Source organism: Antechinus flavipes, chromosome 3, assembly GCF_016432865.1.
Source record: "Antechinus flavipes isolate AdamAnt ecotype Samford, QLD, Australia chromosome 3, AdamAnt_v2, whole genome shotgun sequence".
Taxonomy (NCBI): Eukaryota; Metazoa; Chordata; class Mammalia; order Dasyuromorphia; family Dasyuridae; genus Antechinus; species Antechinus flavipes.
In genome coordinates, this window is record NC_067400.1 from 16,883,957 (window position 1) to 16,904,535 (window position 20,579).

General features: G+C 40.6%; 1 protein-coding gene across 1 annotated transcript in view; it reads left to right on the forward strand.

Annotated features, from left to right (window-relative positions):
- RSRC1 (arginine and serine rich coiled-coil 1) overlaps positions 1 to 20,579 on the forward strand; it is a 343,242-nt gene that overhangs the window by 314,378 nt on the left and 8,285 nt on the right. The window contains exon 8 of the mRNA XM_051983080.1: positions 15,848 to 15,954. Within this exon, the coding sequence (XP_051839040.1) occupies positions 15,848 to 15,954 (107 nt within the window). The remainder of the gene's footprint in view (positions 1 to 15,847; positions 15,955 to 20,579) is intronic.

A 20,579-nucleotide genomic window follows, 5' to 3' on the forward strand; every position in this document is an offset into this window, starting at 1 on the left:
GGCCAGGTCAGATCTTGGGAATTTAATGTTTAATTGAAAAGTACTTTGAAATCTATCTTTTGCACTTTAACAACGGTTTCTTTTTCTTAAATTTTGCTGTAGCACTTAGAGAACGAAATGCATTTGAAAGTTGAAAAATCACTAATATTCTATTTTGAAAATTTTTTTCATGAAATTGAATTTATATTATATGTTACTATTGGTGATCAAAGCTTAAGCCTAGACAGAGTCTACACCACATTTATTCGTGGAGTTTTTTTTTAAGTACTTGGGGAAAATTTTGTGCCTTGACAGAAGAAAAAAAAATTTCTTCATGAAGGAAAATTCCTTTTGGAGAATATATTTTTCTTCTGAACAAAGACATTATGTGGAATAGCAGTTTAGATGGGGAAGGCTGTCTGGATTCTTACTGAAGCATCTGGTCCTTTGTTGTTTGCCTACAAATACAAAGGATTTCCAGAGAGATTCAGTGTATTTTAAAGGAATTTTGATTCCATTTTAATCCTGGCAAACTTGAATAATATAAACATATCTCTGTTGTTCATGGCCACTACAGAGTTTGTGTTTATAAAACACTTTGATGACTGTTTTAGAAAAATCTTGAGAGTTCAAAGGGCATAATTTGAAAAATCTGAATACACCTAAGTCGAATGAGTGCTATGGATGGAACAATTCTCATCATACATTTATGTATGCACATATATAATATGAGATATATATCATGAAGTACGTGTGTGTGTGTGTGTGTGTGTGTGTGTACCTCACTTGTAAAATCTGAATAAACCCACAGTTGAATGAGTGCTATGGATGGAACAACTTTCATCATATATATAGACATATATGTCGTGAAGTACCGAAGAGGACTCTTGCTGTGTTTAGCCCCGTTTCACTTTTCGTGACCCCATTTGGAGTTTTCCTGGCAAGGACACAGGAGAGGTTGGCCGTTTCCTTCTCCAGCTCATTTTACTGACGAGGAAACTGGGGTAACAGGGTGAAGGGACTTGCCCAGAGTCCCACAGCTGTTAAGTGTCTAAGGCTGGATTTGAATTTCATCTTCCGGTGGCCAGGCCTGGTGCTCTATCCACTGCAGCACCACCTAGTGGTCCCAAGAAAACAGTCATTGTCTTCAGACTGCCGGGTTTCTTATTCAGTTTTTGTGTGGAAAACTGAGGGAGGATTTTGTCTAAGTTGGTGGGCATGAGGTCCGCCATCACTGAGGTGTTCCTAGTGTTGATGCCTCATTGGAGTTTTCTGCTAATGATTAGGATAACTTGATTTTCCAAACCAAATTGCCTAATCATAGACATCTAAATGTTAATTGATGTAATAGAGGATGTGATTTGAGTCTTGATAAATGCGGTGTGATCTAGAACTTCCCCTTCCAGAATGGGACCTCACTTTAGAACCATGTACAGGCCCATCTTTCTCAAGGAAAACTGTTCTGCTTTTCTATTTTGTTATCACTAAGAAGAAAAAGAATGAACTTCCATGCTTTTTAAATGAGGTCTCTTACTACTTTAAAACTATTTTATTGTTAGAAAGATTGACCTTAACCTTCTCTTCAGTGGACTTCTGTCCTTCCTGCAGAAATAACTTTTCCCTAGCATCAGCCTAACTCAAGACTGGTTCAGATTGAGCAAGCAGTTTGTTTGTTTTTCTTACAACATTACTGTTCTGTTGCACACAACCTCTCCATTTAAAAAAAAAAAACTGGCAAGCTTGTGATATGTATTCATTTTCTTTATGATTTTCAGAAGCTCATGTCGAGTGCAGCTTTCATGTTGCATCTAATTTGGTCTCAAAAAACAGATTCCTGCCATCTCCATCACCTCAATAATTCAGAAATTTGGTTGATGACCAGTGATCTCCTTTTCAAATCTAAAATTCTATTTTTAAAGTATATCTCATTAAGAAAATATGCCCTACATCTGGGTGGAGCCCAGTTCAGAATTTATGTGGGGACATAGAGAAGAAGGGTCGCGTAGGATAAGGTACAGGTGGCTTGTGATCTGCATCGTTAAAAGAAGTACCCCCAGAAATGTGCTCATAGACTCGTTGAAGATTGATAATTGACAATGATAGAGAACTTTGAGGTTTGCAAAGTGATTTGCATATATGATAGATATAGATGTACAGAAATATAGATACAAATCAGAATGTTCACATTATGTAAAGGTAATTAATAGGGCAAAGATAAAAATACATTCTCATCCATTGTATTTTTAATTTTGATATCCTGAGACATAGACTCTCCACCCTTTGATAACTTTGAACTTCATAGTCAGAGTTTTTACCCAAAGGGCAAAAAGATGGAGCCTTTCCCTTTAGGTTTTATAACTCATCTGGACTTGAAAAATCCTGAAAGCAGAGTCATCACATAACCACCTTCTAAATGTACTTCAGGTTCCCACTTTCTCTGCCTTTAGAAATCAGTTGGCTCATTGAATTAAATCCAGAAAATCAATTCTCTTGCAAATGAAAGTTGAATAAGGGCAGCCTTGTCACAAAGGGAAGTTGGACCGTTTTACATTGCCTCTGATTTGGAAGATTTCCTGTCAGGGTTTAAATCAGTACCTTCTAGAATGATCCCTGCTGTAATTTTGAATAGGAGTAAAAATGTATTTATTAAGCATATACTGTATGCTAAGTACTACATGATGAGAATGCAGACAGAAAAGCAAAGCTCTAAATGCCCTTTAGACTCCCGACTCTGGGTTTTTCCTCCCCTTTGCTTAGGCTCTTCACCTTGCAAGTCTACTCTGCTTCTCGGGCCCCTCTCTCTTAAATTGGTCAGCTCCTTGCAGAGTCTTGTTTTCATGAAAGGGCCAGTCCAACCCTCATTCTCTTCCAGACCCCTTCTGACATGGGCTCAATCCACCACCCCCCAGCATGGGGGCCTTCCCCCTCTCTCTTGACCTTTTTATCCTTGTTTTTATGTCTTCTCCCATTAGCATGTAAAGTCTGAGGAGGGAGGGCCTGCCTTTTTGATGCCCACATCTGTATTCTTGGCACTTGGCACAGCCTGTCACATAATAAATCAGGAGAACTGGAGCCCACTGAGGGTCAGCAGGTTGCAGCAGCCAGGAAGATGTTGCCATTCTTACTTGGCTTGTGGCTGGTGACCCCCTACATGTCCAAGTCAGGGTGGGCAACCTTGTCCCCTACCAGGAACTGTTGGAAAAGGGCAGTGGGGCCATTGATTGCCTAGGCTGTCATCCAGGTGAGGATGGGGGTGGAGAGGGCAGGAGAGCTGTCTGCCTCCTGCTGGGAGGAGCTGTCCAGCACTCCTGGGAACTGGGCTCCCCTCTGGGGCAGGTTGGGGAAGGAAGTCCAGCCTGTGGGGCTAGACAGCCTTGGAAAGGCAGCTCCCAAGGAGAAGGTGGCAGAGGGCAAGCCGGGAGCCGTATTCCTGCAGTCAGCTCTCCTGGCCCCTCTCCTACGGAGCTTCTCCTGCAGTGGGACAGAGAGGACCCGTGCTTCCCTAGCCAGGACCAGGCCAGAAGTGATGGCAGGAGCAGAATCAAAGGGATGCAGCACAGCCCAGCTCGGCAACTTACTTCTTACCTTGGGCAAAGCCCCAGCTTCCTCACGTATTTTTTTAAAAAGGGAATTTAATATTCTCTAAAAATCTGTCCAACCCTGAATGCAGAATCCTGAGGAGATTTCAGGGACCTCAGAGGAGGGAAGCTGATCAGCCACACCTTTCCTCCAGCTCCTGCCCAACCTGAATACAACAAGTCCCATAAAGGAGCTGGGGGTGTTCATTATGCAGAGAGAAGCCAAAGAAGAAAAGGCTTTCTTCCCCTTGCACATAGATAAGCATGTATGACCTGTGCCTTGTTGGGGCTTTGGGGAGAGTTCAGAGCTGCTAGGGCCCTTTTCCTCCCAGGTTACCCAGTGTCTACTCTCTGGAACTCAGCTGAATCTTGTTATTTCCAAATTGTCCTCCCCCAGCCCCACGTCCCCCCAAAAGAATCTGTGCTCCTTGAGGTCGTGACTGTTGTATGTTATTTCTCCCATTTTATTAAATATTACATTGTAGAAGAACCATCTCAATGATCTTTAAGAATTAACACTTTATTTTATGTGGGTGTATGCATTAAATAATAGTCCAAGGTAAATATGTGAGTTTATTTTTAATTTAATTCAAACTGCTGCCTTTTAAATATCTTTATTATCTCAACCTTAGAGATACTTATAAATTACAAAAAAAAATGAGTCTCATAATAATTTTGTAAAAAGAAATAGAAATATAATATATAAGCTCTTTATACTTTCATCATAAGAACACTAGCTATTTAAAATATATTTGGATCAGCACCAGTAACTGGGTGAGATTTGAATTCTCTCTTCACATGTATGGAAATGTTTTGATGTGTGCCTATATCTGTTGCAGACATATTTGGCCATGTATGTCTGTATGCCAAAAATTTAAAATACATATGCAGCTATGGGTGTTCGTGGTGTATAAAGGTTATTGGGGATACAAAGATATAAAAGATAGAAGAACCCAGTAATTGCCTTTAAGATCAGAGCACAAAGCATTACTTTGGATTTTACAAGGCCAGCCAGCAACAAAAGAGCAGTAATTTATGAGCTCAGCGTAAAAGAATAGCATAATTGCATTAAAAATTAATGCTAATGAACACTAAAATGGGGAAGGTGGTTATGATGAAAGTTTGTATTCATCTTCCCTGGGTTGAATGATGGCTAGTGGCTTGATTAATGGCTTAATTTCTATCAATTAGCGGGGGAAAATCTCCTGCGAGACAAGGGTAAATTGAGCATTGAATTACATATCTTGCTTTTGTGTGCTGAGAAAAAAGAGCTGCGTATCTCTGATATTAGCCACAGTGACAAATGTGGTGTGCCCTGCAGTGTCTGCATTAGCTCTCCTGACAGGCTGGTTGTGTGTGGTTATGGGGTGTTTGGAGATGGCTGGCAGACAGCGTTCCCTGCTAGTGCCTCCGAAACATACAACTCTTCCATCGATAGAATTTTAATTAGAGTCAATAAGAATTCCAGAATTAAAATGGACAGCTAACAGCAACAGCAGAGTCTGTATTCTGCCCTCTTAATGTGGTGCAATTCAAGCCAGCTTCCTTTATTCTGTCTATTAAAAGAAGTAAAACATCCAGCAGCTTTTAATGACTTGTTATTTCTTACCCGTTTATTAGCTTAGACTTAATAACCTATATTTGTTATCATTATCTCTGGCTTAGACAGAACAACCCTATGGGATTGAAGTATTTGGAGACCATGTGGTGGTAAACAGATTGAAATTTTACCCAGAAGTTAGTTTTGATGTGACATAGTTTGAGATATACAAAGAAAGCCTGACAGATGTCCATCCAGTTTTGTCATTAAATTCCCAATTCTGACTTTTCTGGGGGAAATTACAATATATTCACCTATAATTGGCGGCCTTAGATTCTGAATCAGCCACTTCCTTCTAGGAAAAAGAGAGGTTATTCTTAAGCCTCCTTTAAGAATAAAGCATAAACAGACCAAAACGGACATGTTTCCATGGCCCAGGAGCTTCAGACTTTCTGAACAAATGAAGAAAAGAAGAACCAGTGGTGGAAAAGAGCTCGTGACATTTCTGATTTGATCTTGCCCAGATTCAGAACAGTTTTCAGGAGCTTTTGTTAATATAGTAGAAAAGTGGTGCCAGAAAATAACTAATTCTCATTTCAAAGTAATTGATTCTTCCAAAGACTATAAAGTATTTCTAGGTTTCATGATGGCCAGATTGTCTGGTAATTATGCATTTAAAAATCCTTTGTGAAGATTTTGTACATTGTCCTTTGAAAAGTTTTCAAACGTAAGGCCTGACTGGGCTCTCTGGACAGAGGCCTACTCGGAATCCAAAAGAGCATGAAAATTAGAATGTCAGTGTTCCACTCTGCTTTCTAGAGGAGCAGTTTAAATGCAGAATGGGTTTGCAGAAGAAGAAATGGTTAGAGAGAGTAAAGGAAAAAATGGGATTTATTCATTAACATGGTGGTGTACATCCAGTTGCTGGATGGAAAAGAATACAGGCTGAATTAAAATTTAGGTTAGTTGCTATAAAAGAATTGGTGGTGATTCTTCTAGTGACTAAAAGCCACAATTATAAAAAAAAAAAAAGATTATAAATCTAAATATTTAGGATATGACTAGCCATATCAATACTAAAGGAAAAGGCTGAAACCCAGACTCAAGCTCAAAGTCTTGTAGCCCTGTTCGATTCTTTCCTCTCCTTCACCTGCTGCACATACACACACACTCATACACACATACAATCACGCACTCACACACAATCACATATACATACACACACTCATACTCACATATACACACTCACATACACATTCATACACACACACATATATATATATACACACTCATACTCATATAATTATACACTCACACACAATCACATGCACATGCACACACTCATACTCACACATATACACAGTTACATACTCACATACATACACGCTCATACATACACATATATATGCACACTCATACTCATATATTTACACACTCACACATATACTCACTCACACTCAGGCAGTTGCTGAGTTTTGTCAGCTTTTCCTCTCGAGCATCATTCAGGACCCACCCTTTCCCCCCAACTCCTACAACCAGCAGAAGCTGGTCCACCTTTTTCTTTAGAACTGGTCTTCATACCATTTTCACATAAACAGCTGCCAAAATGGTCACTCCCTAGCTTCAGACCCTCAGTGTCCCTTCATTACCAACAGGATAACGTATCCAGCATTGAAAGGTTTCAGTTTCTCTGTCTATAGAATGGGAGCAGAAGGCCCGTGGGCCCTCCTTCACGAGTTGTGTTGAGGTTTAAATAAGCTCACTTGGGCAGAGTGGTTCACAGACACAATTTGTAAATGTGGGTTTCCTTCATTCTCATCACTGAGGCACCCCACTGTCTGAGTGTCTCCTTTTCTAGCCAATTTCACATGATGCCCATTTGCAAACTTTCCTCCACACGAATAGTTTCAAGCTGACATCTCCCACCCCTGATCTTTCATTCCTACCTACTATCTTCCAGCCTTGTGTGATACCCTTCCTCCCTGACCCCGCAACTGCAGCATCTCTCTCCCACTTCCTGTCCTCCTAGAGCTCTGTCAGGGTCTCGCCTCTGTTTCTGTCACCTTCTCCTTATCTGTGTGTGAGCCACATCCTCCTTATACACAGACTATAAATTCCTTGAGGGGAAAGATTGCCTCCCTTTTTTCACTTTTGTGTCTTCAGAATTTAGCAGTGTCTGATACCCAGTAGGGGGTGAGTAAATGCTTGTTACATTTGATGAAATTACACCCTTTGCTCCACAAAAAATCCACCTGATCCTTTTAAACACTATTTTTTTTTTCAGTTAAACTTCAATAAAATGACTCGGGCCATTAAAAGGAAATGCAGATATTGGTGGCCAGTCACAGTTTTCTGGGTACCTGCAGACCCTACACTAGAATACATCGGTGAAAACATGATTTTCCCTATGTGAGGTCAAAGTAAATTGCCCCTAGAGTCCAGAAGTTGCTTTGTTTCAACAGCTAACCATTGGGAAGCAATAGATTATCACTCATTATCGATCCAACGATGCCAGTTCCCCCATCCCACATCACCCACTTCTTGAGAACCTGTGTAGTCCCTTGTAAATCCAGGGGAAGAGAGAAACATGCTTGGGAGGATGGCCCGACCTCGCCAAGCCTTAGCTCGCCCTCTGCGTGGGATCTGCTTTAAAGCCTGAGGAAGGTCAGAGACCAAGAGGAGCTTTTGTACCTTTTTTTTTTTCCATGGGGGTGCTCAGACGCTCCGTCCTGAAAGACCGTGCCCTTCTAGAACAAAGTCTGGCCGACCCTGCTTGCCTGCCTGCCAAGGGTTCGAGGCACCGGTGATAGAGCTGGTGACAGCCTCTGTTATCTGAGCACCAGCTAGCTAAAGTCACCATTAGGGTGCCTTTAAGGTGATAAACTTGTAGCCACAGCAGCTATCAAATACCACTAAGTTGCTGAGGGTTTGCAGTCTACATGAGCAGAGGGAAGAGCCTCACAAAAAAATCCCAGATTCTTGAAACCCTGAAAAAAGTAAACTACATTGGGCTTCCTTCTATACTTCTTCAGTCTTTTGTCTCTCTGCCCTGTCATTATTGGCTACCCTCCCTCCCCCCACCTCCACACACAAATTTTCATTGCAAGCCCCCTGTCTCAATAGCTGAACCCAAAAAATATATCCCAGCTTATTATTAATATGGTAATATTAAAGTTATTTACAGTTCCTTTAGCTAGGAACAAAATGAATTAAGAGTATAAACTGGAAGAATTAACTATATTTAAGTCCTATCTCAGGATGTATTTTAAATTTTTTCTAAAAATAAAATTTATATTTTATTACATTTTCTCTCATGTTTTCAAAGAGTTTTTAAAGATAGTCTTTAACATTAAACCGATTAGCAGATGTTTTTGAATTCTTAATATAAGTAAGACTTTGCAGGAGATATAAGTATATTTTTTATTCTTACTGCAATATTTATTCTCTCCATCATGTCAGTGATGTAGCACATTCCTTGTCGTTGTCGATCATGACACATCCATGCTCTCTCATCCTGTGTGACATCCTTTGTCAAGGGGATCCGCCCAGTGTGCCAGTAACCTTCTAGAAAGCTTGACTGGAAATCATGGATACTAATGGAGACTGTGGTTTGTCCATCGGTGAACTTCTTCAACAATTATAATTTTCTACAAATGGAGTGAGCAGACTAGGAGTCATGGATTCTTCACCAAAGGCTCATCAGAGCCTTCAACAGAACCTGGGGAACTAACTGTTGGCTCTGGGATAGGCTTGGAGTGGAGATCTCACTCAACTCTACAACTCTGTCCACTATAACTCTAGTTTATCCTCTCAAGGAACTTAATCTTTTGGGGAGATAAGGTCAAGAGCACTACAGTGGCTACTGATCCCACAGTTGGGAAAAGGTGATTGCCCTGGATGAGTCTGAAGACATGAGTTTGATTCCAGTTTTGCCACAAACTAATTTGAAGCAGATACAATCTCTTGGGGCCTCCATCACTTCATCTGGTTTTGGTTTTTCTCTGGATCCCTAGGGTTTAGCGTGGTGCTTGGCACATAGTAACCAATTACTAAATGTTCGCTGATTGATTGATTCATCTGTAAAATAAAGAACTACACGAGGTCATCTACAAAGTCCCCTCCAGTCCTAGCAGTCTGTCTGTGATAGTGCTGTATGGAAATAATACTGTTCTAAAAACTCAGGGAAGAGAAAGAGGGACTTTAGCTGGACCTTGATGAGTGCAGGATTTGAAGAGGAAGGTGAGGGCATTCCAGCCTTGAGCAGCAGGAAGTCGTGGGCTTGCTTTTCCATTAAATGAAAGCTGACTTATTGCACAATATTTACACTGCAAAAGGTGTTCCTCACTAGTTTACTAAAACCTTGTAATTTAGCATAAACAGTCTTATTTCAGTGCCATATACAGCAGTGTTTATTAACAGGAACTCTTTAAACACAGACTCAATTATAGCAAAGTTGTGTATTGTTGTGGAGCCCAAAACCAAGTTAAAACTTTGGAGATATGCCTATCAAATGTGCAACAATAATTCACGCACTAGAGTTCAGTAACAACAATTGTGGAGGAACCTTTATACTTGTTCATTACTGGTATAATTACAAACTTGGAGAATCTTTTTGGGGAGCAGTCTGTTAGTACAGGGTCAGAGTTATGAGAATACCATACCATTGTTGGAAGTATATCCCCGAATGGATTAACAAAAACAACAAAAAGTTACCATCTGTTTCAATATTTTCATAGCACGTTATACATAATTACAAAAAATTAGAAATAATCTAAATATCCAGGAAGAGAGGAGTGGCTAAATAAATCCCGGCATCATGTAATAGAATAGTGAAAGGCAGTTTACACCAGCAAGTATAGGAAAGTCAACAAAATAAAGAGCTTTTGAAAAAAATGCAAAAAGGGATAGGGGAAAGAACCCAACAAATGGGGTGCACATAACTAATTACATAGGAAGAAACTTGACAAGAAAGATTTGGAGGCAATGACTGCAAATGGGTTTGAGCTCCGCTAGTCAATTAATTTAAATATAAACAGCAGCTAGATGACAGAGTGGATGGAGTGCCAGGCCTAGAGTCAGGAAGACCTGAGTTTAAATCCCACCTCAGATACTTATTGCTGTGTGACCCTGGGCACAGCATTTCACCCTGTTTGTCTCAGTTTCCTCATCTGCAAAATGAGCTGAAAAGGAATTAGCTAACCATTCCAGGATCTTTACCAAGAAAGCTTCAAATGGAGTCACAAGGAGCCTGACTCTAAGATGACAACAAAAAAACAAAACAAAACAAAACCCAGCAAAATTAATTAATTGTACTGATATTCAACTTTAAATAAAATTACATTTTTAAACATTTAAATCATAAATGCAGCATACATATGAGGATTGATTTTATTCATTCTGCTTTGCAAAAAAGTAATGTTAAGTATTCCTTCTCCGTGCTTAGTCCCAGATTTTGAGTCATTTACAAATTCTGCATGTTTAGGTATGAATGTACAAAATTGTTTTTTGTTTTTATATCTCTAATTTTTTCTTAAATTATTTTGCTGGGGCAGCTAAGTGGCTCAGTGTAGAGCACCAGTCCTGAATTCAGGAGGACCTAAGTTCAAATCTGGCCTTAGACGCAACACTTCCTAACTGTGTGGCCTTGGGCAAGTCACCCCAATTGTCTCAGCAAGAAAAAAAAAATATTTTGCTAAAACTCTTTGATTTAACATTGCCTAAATTTCTCTTAGTATCTCTCCCAGGAAACAATCCCATATTAGAAAGATTTATTTTTTAAGAAAGAAAAGGAAAAATCAGCAAAATATATTGAACATAATTGAATATAATATTGAATATATTTATAAAGTCTGAAAGTATACACAGTGTCTCACACCTGTGACCCTATCTTCTGCAAAAGAGCCAGGGAAATGAATTTTCCTATCTCTTCTTTGGAATTATGTTGGTCTTGGTAACTTTCATAGTTTTGTGCTTGTGGTTCTTTCCATTTCCATTCTGGCAGTTGTTATGTCTGTTGCCTTCTTCTGCTCATCTCACTCTGCATCAGTTCATACAAGTCTTTCCCTGCTTCTCTCTTCACATTTTGTCATTTTTTGCAGCATACTAATATTCCAGTACATTCCCAGACTGTCATTTGTTCAGTCTTCCCCCACCAGTGGGCGCTGACTTTGTTTCCAGTCCTCAGCTGCTCTGAGCCCTTTAAGGTGAATATGAGTTTTCCTGGTAGTGGAATCTCTGGGTCAGAGATATAAATGTTTTAGGTCCTTTACTTGCCTAATTTTAAATTGCTTTCCACAGTGGCTGTGTGATTTGCAGCCACAGGCTCTTCCCACAATCCCCAACCCTGGACTCTTCCATCTTTGGTGGCCTTTGCCAGTTTGGGCTACTCTGATTTGCATTTCTCTTGTTTCTCCTGATTTGGAGCATCCTTTCAGATTGTTGTTAATAATTTGCAATTCTTCTGAGAAGTGCTTGTTAAAATCCCTTGAGCCCCTCACTCATTTCTAGAAACAATACAGTAGATGGGGTGCCGGCCCTGGAGTCAGGAATACCTGATCAGAGCCTCTGGCTGTGTGATCCTGGCCAAGTCACTCAGCCCTGTTGGTCTCAGTTTCCTCCTCTATGAAAATGAGCTAGAGAGAACAAACTCCAGGATCTGTGCCTAGAAAACCCCAAATAGGTCATAAAGAATTGCACATGACTGGAACAACTGACCACAAACAGCATTTCTTGATGTACCACCTGATCAACCACTGAGCCCTCCTTTGTAACAAAGAAAAACAGACAAAACCCGTGGAGCCAGAGACCCAACCTGAGGGTACCTTGTGCTCCTACTGGGAATCACCTTCCTAAAGAAAGCTCAGGGAGGGACATTTCTTTTTATCTTCCCCAAGACTGGGATTTGACAGTATGATTACTGTATGTTCAGCCTTGCTTTACTGACATACTATTTTGAAAAGGAGTCACCATTAAATCCTTCTTGGATACCTTCAAAATGGACAAGATGACTTTGTTTTCTCTGTGGCTGGTGAGTGGAGAGCCAGCAGTGGCCAGTGCGGCCTGGTGACAGATTTCACGTGTTTCATCGGAAGACCTGGCTAATCTCACAGAGATCCGTCGTCAGAAAGAAACTCTTGGAAAGCATCTGCTAAATTGTGGAAGGACTGAAATCTGTTTTGATAAAGACAGTACCTGCATTGATGAAATCACTGATCCTTAAAATATATTTAGGGGAAGGCTGGGAATGTGTCTTATTGAAAGATGATACACCAACTGTTTAAATACAAGTAAGTGTTGGGGCAGAAGTTCTTAACCCTTTATTATGTCTTGGACTCATTTTGCAATCTGAAGAAGTCTATGGATTCCTCAGAATAATTTTTTTAAATGCATAAAATAAGCTACAACAGATGTTAAAGGAAACCAATTATACTGAAATATAGTTATTTTTAAGAAAATTTAAGTTCACGGACCCCACATAAAGAACACCTTCTGCATGGAGACTTTTATCAAATTGTTAAAATAAATAAATAAATAAAACTCAATCATGTCCCATCTTGGCATAAAAGTTAGTTCTCATTTCATTTTCAGCATTTATAAATTACTTGAAATATACAAAGATAACCTTTCCAATTATGTGAACCAGTTACTATTTTTAATGCTAATTATATCCTCAAAAGAAATTTCAATAGTATTTCGACTATTAAATAACTCAATTTAAAAACAAACTATTTTCTACTATTCGTGTCATTTTTGCAATATATTTAAGGATGTAGAATATAAAAATCATTGTCTGAGACAAAGAAAAATAAACATGTGAATTGACTCAATAACTATGGGGCCAAAATACTATGATTTTGTGAAGTGTATTTAAGTTGGGGAAAATTCATTAACAATTCATATTTTGAGTCAATTGAGTTAAATTTTCAGTATGTGTTTGTTCAGTGAGGATGCTTTTCCCCAATATTTGTGTGGATTTTTTTTTTTTTTTTTTGCTTTAACATCTTGTCTGATGATGCCATCTGCTGTTTTCAGTAGAGTATTGCTACCCAGCTTGGGCCCATTAGCTTATGCACATTATCTATCCATAAATAACAACAAAGGCTAACACAAAAAAGGTTTGCATTAGATCCCTGTGGGTTTTATTAACTGATTCCAGATAGGTGTTATAATTTGTTAATATTTTTAAAATAAGTCTTAAGCATTAATGTTGCATTATCTGAAATTACTTCTGATTGTGACCTTTAGCTTATTTCCTATAAAGCAGGAGGAGACTTATTTTTTATATAAAAATATCCTCAACAATAACTAATGAAATATTTAATTTTGTTTTTTCACTATGAAGAGAGTAAAAGGATTTGCTGTGCAGTGAGTTCATATTGATTTTTTTGTCTGTAGCCTCTTAGCTTTCTGACTCCATTATTTTTGATTTTACTATGAAATACATATCCCTTCTACTGACATCTGACAAACAACATATGGAAGTCATTTTATCCACCAATAATGTGTTTGTCAAAAAGTATCACGCACTAATGGATTGTGCTTCCTTCCAGTCCATTTTTACCATGTTAATGTCGTTGATGTCACTCTCAAAACCTTCTGTGTTTTTGATTCTGTCCATAGCTTTGTTACTTGTCTTTACCATCCATTTGTGTCTGATTCACTTGTCCAAAAAAAAAATATTATGCATGAGATTCAAATGATGGCCAGTTTTTAAAATTTCCATATTTTCCCACACATTCAGTGCCACGGACATTTATCAGACCGGAGCATCAGCCGGTGCTGGCACTCCCTAGGATTTTGGTGTTTACCAGTCTAAAGGACAGAATTGGTCTTTGGAAGTTAAGTTGTGAATGTTTCCTGAAAGAATAAGCAAAGGGACAGGAATCTGAGGCAGTCAAATGCTAGAACTGATAACGTGCATCTGAGGAATATAGAATATGTTTCTATAAGCTAATGTTTACAGATCACAGAAAAGTAAGCTCTTGTAAAACTGAAAGCATACATTTAATACAAAAGATGTCCCTTTTAATCAGTAACATGTTAATAAAACTTTTCTGCTATTGGTACAGTAGTTTCTATGCTAAAAGGCTTATTTTTCATATCTTAGGGTAAGGGATCTAGCCTTCTCCTATCTGCCCTGTCACTTTGTTATTTCTGAAGTGACTTTTCCAGAAGCACAAAGAAGATAATGCTCTGTGCTTCTAATCTGTCTGTGCCCCTGTCTTTCTCCTTGCCTCTCTTCTGATGCTCCCCTTGTCATCTTTTTAAGCATTCTGTTCCTTCGGCCAAGTTCTGCAATGACACTTTTGAGTGTTCCAAGCTGGGAGTGTGCCCAGTGTTAAAGCCGCAAACACGACAAGCTTTAGCTGTCAGGAGCTGTTTGTGATCTCACCCCTGACATCTAGGGAAGCACTTTGCAAATCCAGATGAGAAAATGTGCCTTATTTTCCCAGAAGAAGGAGAAGAACCATGAATTCAAATCATTCCGCATTTCCCAGATAGTCTCAAAGTCTGAAGAGAGCTCTTATTAATTCTCTCAATACGAGTGATTGGGAAATGACCTCAGACTAATTAAGAATCATTCATGACTTTCTCCTAATTAATAAAAATCAAAAGCTGGATCGTGTGGAACAGTATATGTAATGACATTTCCTTATAAATCTTTTCAGGCTTTCTCAGAATATGTAAAGTAACTCTGAATGGATTCGTTGCATTGGATATATTAATATTACGATGTGGGAATGCTATCTTACCCCGAGGTTCTACTTCAGTGGTTATCAAAGGTGACCTTGAACTCAGCAGAGTCTCATAGGTCTGACCAAGCTGGAAAATCTTCAGCTACAGTGATGCTCAAAATACAGCATCATCACCAGGAGACTGAACTTTTGGAAACATGATTCAAGAGAGACAAGGGTTCCCTTCTTTGTCACTGGAGGGAATATCCATACCACTGAAATCACCTCACTCACCACACCAACTTTAGATTTATCCCTCCTGGGCTTTAGAAATGTCTTTGTGCAATTTATTTTTGTAAATCTGGGAGTCAGAGAAATTATGTAGAGGAAAAAATCCACCACAACTTTTATTTTTTTGTTTAAGAGCATCTCTAGGAAAACAATGTAGTGAACAAGTGATATATTTTATACATCAAAATCTGAGAAGTAAAAAGTAAAAATGGCTTTTAAAAAAGAAAGTAGTATCAGAAGCTAAATTTGTCTTTAGATTATCTCTATTTAAAGTTGACCATGGTTACACAAAGCCTGTTCTTAATAAATATCTTATTAGTAGATGTAGATATCTTTATCTCCTCATCAAAGGCAAAGTGATTTCCATGGGTCATCTGATAATAATTGCTAGTTCTCATCCAAATTTTCTAAGTGTCGTTATCAAGAAATTGTAGCTTTCAATTCGTCTAAAGTCCATGATGAGGTTTATGAACCCCAATGGCTTAGTTTATGAGAGAACTAAATGTTCTCCCACAAGATTAACACAAACCTGCCAGGATTACTGTCAGTGGTGACACATTTTCAGCAAAATTTCCCATTTCCAGTGAAATATTTCCTTAACTCTTTGGGAATATCAGTCCTAGAGTCTTCCGTCCCTCATTGGCCATGCACTGGATGAGAATTTTCCCTAACGGTTTAGCTTGTATTTCATAAGTAACACAGCATTTTCAGAGGCATTGCACCAATGCGACATCAGTCACCAGCCTCCCCCAAAATATGTTGACAGTGTGTACTTGTTTTTGTAGACCAAGCCACCCTCGGGGAACAGGTGAAGCGAGTCAAAGAAATTGAGGCGATCGAAAGTGACTGCTTCGTCCAGCAGACCTTCCGATCGAGCAAAGAAGTCAGGAAGGTAAGTCGTCCCTGCTGGGAGGAGTCCTTGGGCTTCCAGCTGAGGAGGTGTCCTGGGAGTGCTGGGGATTGTGGCGAGGAAGGGGACATTTGGGAGAACAGCCACTCAGATGTGTTCCCCAGAGCAGCCAGGTCCTGTCCAGACCCACGCTGAGAGCACCCGGTTTGTCCTGGCTTCGACATGGTCGGCCAGGATGAGAACTTTATGCCCGCTGATCATAGCGTGTGCTTTTATACTTAAAATGAGGCACTGTCTTCTCACCTTCCTAACAAATCTGTTAGTAGAAGGAAAGTTGTGTGAGAATGGCTGGTCTTTCTTTGGTGATGAATGTCTGCTCCCATTTCTTAAAGCATTAATTACTGCCTTTAGGAGCCCAGAGAAAGATGGCGTATCCTCTCAGCACAGTTGGTTTACAGTTTGTTCCATTGCAGCAGAAGAAACTATTGATAAATATTATCACTTCTGTTGAGTATTTTATGGTCACACTCACTCATTAGAACAGCTTAAAAGTCATTAGACAGAGTTATTTTTGTTAAGAAAAGGTTCTTTTCTAAAATAAGAAATTATCTAAAAAATATTTTGAACATACATAGATCATGAAAATATGTTTTATGATCCCCATTTATCAGAAATAGTCTGTTTCTTTGAACATTTTATAATTTGTAGCTCTCAAAATTGTGTGTGTATCCAGAGACAAGTGTAGCTTTGGAATCATTAGAGTTGATTGGTTAGTGATGAAATAATGACTATCTGTCAGCTCATCCCCCTTACCCCCAAAATGGTAGGCCTGAAACTCTGACGCCACTTAAAAAACTGTTTTTCTGGATCTCTGAGAGCCTTTCAGTCAGTCATTCAGTCAGTGAACATTTATGAAGCCCCTCCTGTGCTCCAGGCATCCTGCTAAGCACTAAGGTACTACGAAAGGCAGAAAGAAGGTTCTGATTCCTTTTCCTTGAGCTCTGTTCTCCCAGTCTGCCTCCCCTGTTTACCTACTTTCCTTCCTTAAAGATCTTGACAGTCAAGGTGATCAACTGAGCTGTATCCTTGGGCCTTAAAATGCTTTCCCTTCCTCTGCCTCTGCTCTGGAGCCCCTCAGTGCCACTGGGGGAGGCCTCCCTGCTGCCACCTTCCCATTCGCCCTCATGGACTCTGGTGCCTCCAGTCACTGCTGGAAAACGTCCTCGCCTTTTTTACGGAGAAGAGGAAAGCAGTCTCTCCCTGGCTTCTTCACATTCCCTGCTCCACAGCTACCTATATAGCTCTTCTCTCCTCCTGTACCTCTAATCACGGGGGGAAAGTCACTCTTCTTGCTCCCATGAAGGTCCTTTCTATCTCTCCTCTCCCATGTTTCCAATTCCCCTTTATATGTGGGCTTTCCTCCAAATACAAGTTTCTGAGGGCAGGAATCATCTTATTTCCTTATTATATCTCCCTCTCACTAAGCAAAGGGCCTGGTGTGTATTGTGTGTGTGTGTGTGTGTGTATACACACACACAGTGTTTAATAAATACTTTATGTGTCCCCATCATTCAATGTACCTTATCCATTGTCAACAAATATGTTTTTAAAAATAAAAATAAAGGGCAGCTAGGTGGTGCAGTGGATGGAGCATCAGCCCTAAAGTAAGGAGTTCAAATCTGGTCTCGGACACTTAACACTTTCTATGTGACTCTGGGCAAGTCACTTAACCCTAATTGCCTCAGCAAAAAAAAATCTCTTCTCCTTTCTCTGCTCCTAAAAGCAGTAGCTAAGGGGCAACTAATAAACCCAGTGGATAGAGCCAGGAGGACCTGAGGTCAAATCAGACACTTACTAGATATCTGACCCTGTACAAGTCACTTAACTAGTTTCCTTTTAAAAAATAATTTAGAGGGGGAAAAAAGGAAGCAGTAACTAACCTCAGGGCCACATCCTCACTGCTTGACCTGCCACTTTCCTAAAGCTGTTCTCCCCAAAGTTTGTCAGCAACATCTTAGCTGCTAAGTCCAGAGATACTTTTTTCCAATATCAGGTATTTTCAAAGATACTTTGTTTTTCTTTCTTTGATACCTTGACTGCTTTTGAGTGTTGATTATCCCCTCAACAATAGGCTCTCTTCTCTTTAATGTCATTTCTAGTGATTCGCTCTCCTTCTATTTCCTCTGCTTCCTTTTCCACACACATGTCACCGAGATTGCCTTTGGCCTTCTTGCCCCATTCTTTCTCCCTTGGTATTCTTATGGGGGTGTGGTACTTCTGTCAGTTCCGTTTTCTCTATAAAGACGTCTCCCCCGAGTATAATCCTTAAGGGGAGAAAATGGGTATTCAATGAAATTGAAGACTTTCAAGCTTTCCTGATGAAAAAAAAATTGATTTTTAAATGCAAGATTCAAAAGAAGCATAAAAAGGTAAACAGGAAAGAGAAAGCATAAGGGATTTTATGAGATTAAACTATTTATGTCCTTACATGGGAAAATATTTATAAATCCTAAAAGTTTCTCATTAGCTAGGAGTATACAAAGACAGAAAGCAGAGGTATGAATTGAATATGATGGTATGATTATCTAAAATAAAATCAAATTGAGGAATGAGAAAGAAGAATGCATGGGAGAAGGGGAAGGGTAGGCATAGGAAGGGAAAGGTGGAACAGGATGACATAAAGGAGGCCTGAAAGGGGTTTGAAGGAAGGGAGGCAGGGAGCACGAGAACCTTCCTCTCATCAGAATTGGTTTAAAGAGGGAAATAGACTCAGTTGGATATAGAAATCTGTTGTACGTTCTGGAAAATAGGAGGGAGGGGGATGGAATTGGGGAGAGTGAGAGGCAAGAAACAGAAGGGAAATTATTTTAAGAAAAAGCACTTTTAACAATGGACAGGGTAAAAGGAGAAAGAGTAGGACAAACGGGGGGAAATAGTTTGGGGAAACATCCAAACATAGTTGGTAATCATCACTGTGGGAAAAGTTCACAGTAGTTTCCCTGATAAAGACTCCATTTCTCAAACAAATAGACAAGATGAGTCCCCAGACACGAGTGTCCAACCTTTCTCTCTCGATCTCTCCCACCTCACCCCTGGTGGCTACAAGAGCATCCCCCTGGAAGCCTCTCCAGCCCAACCGTCCCACGTTCTGGGACTCCTCAACGTCACAAGTCCCAGCAACAAAGTGAAGGCCTCGAGGGCCTCCTGCCAGTCTGAGGCCTCGGAAGGGTCTTCAGTGGGAGGACAATGGAGAAGTGAACTTCAGATTGAGGGGGCCCGCGTCCGAAAGGGGATTTGTGGTTTCCGGAACAGATTCAGATATGGGGCTAGCAGGCTTTTGGTCAGGGATGGATCAAGAGGAAGCAAAAATACATGTATCAACGTGTTTAAAATTTACTGTAAAAAAACTCTGAACTAAAAGGAAGGAGGAGCCAGAGTGAAAAAAAGAAAAGGAAACTCGTGACAGGAAGCGGGACGACTGGCCCGGGAGCCAGTTTGAGTCCTGGGTCTGGAGGGAAGCTCCTGGCTGGGCACCTTTGGCAGATCACTCTGGGCCCCGTACAGCTGTCTTAGGGTGACACTTCAAATACCCCAAAGTGGGTACAGGTAGAGTCAAGTCTGTTTATTAAAGTTGCAGAGAACATTGATTGGAATGGGATTCAAAGGGAAGCATCTAGTTCCCCCAAAGAAAATATGAAATAAGGGAAAACCCGAGGGCACAGCACTTAGGAGAAAAATGGATTTCTGAAGAAAGGGGAGGACTGAGGATGTAGAGGACTCTCAGGCAGATCAAGAGCTAGTAGGAGAGTCAAGAACACATGGGGAGGGGGGGAGGCAGTGAGTGTGTGTGCGTGTGTCTGTGTGTGTTTCTGTGTGTGAGTGGAGACAGACAAGGGGTCCTGGCTGCAGGGAGTGACACGCCCAGTCCCCAAGAGCTGAAGTGTGTGCGGGGAAGAGACTGAGCAGTCTTGGAAAAGGGAGACACTATGTCTGAGAGTCCCTCCAACACACACACACACACCCTTGCAGTGCCCCCCCACCCTCTCAGAGAGCCTCCCCTGCGGCTTCTGGCCTCCAGACTGCTCCGGCCCAGTGACTTGTCCAGCAGCCCCAGCCTGTGGGCAGCTCTGGCAGATTTTGGATCCGGACTCTGGACAGAGTCTAGCTGGCAGGAGGTGGCAGGAGGATCAGACAGGGCTGGGGGGGGGGGGGGGAGGCGTAAATGGGCAGAGTAGGAAAGGGGACAAGAGAGATCCAAGACTGGCTTTCCCCTACCTACTTATTCCCTTTCTTGGGGACTTCTTCCCTTCTGAGCATCATCCTTGGGTTTCCCTTATTTGACATTTTCCTTTGGAACTAAGTGTTTCTCTTCAAATTCACTGAATTCTGCTCTTACAAGTCCTCCCAGCCGGTTTCCTCCGTGAGTACATGAGCACATTCTGCCCCATCTGGGGGCCGCTGAGAACTGAGAACTGATACTTCACCGAAGGCATCTGCAGGACTTTTTAAGTTCCCCCCGTTTTCCCCTTCCCTCTTTTCCTTCATGCTTTGTATGGCTTCCTGGGGTTTTGTGGGTTTGTCCTCCTCCCCGCTCCCTTCCCCAGGGGCCCTGGGACTCTCCACACCATGTCCATCCCTGTCAGGACCCCGTCTCTTGTAGCAAAGCT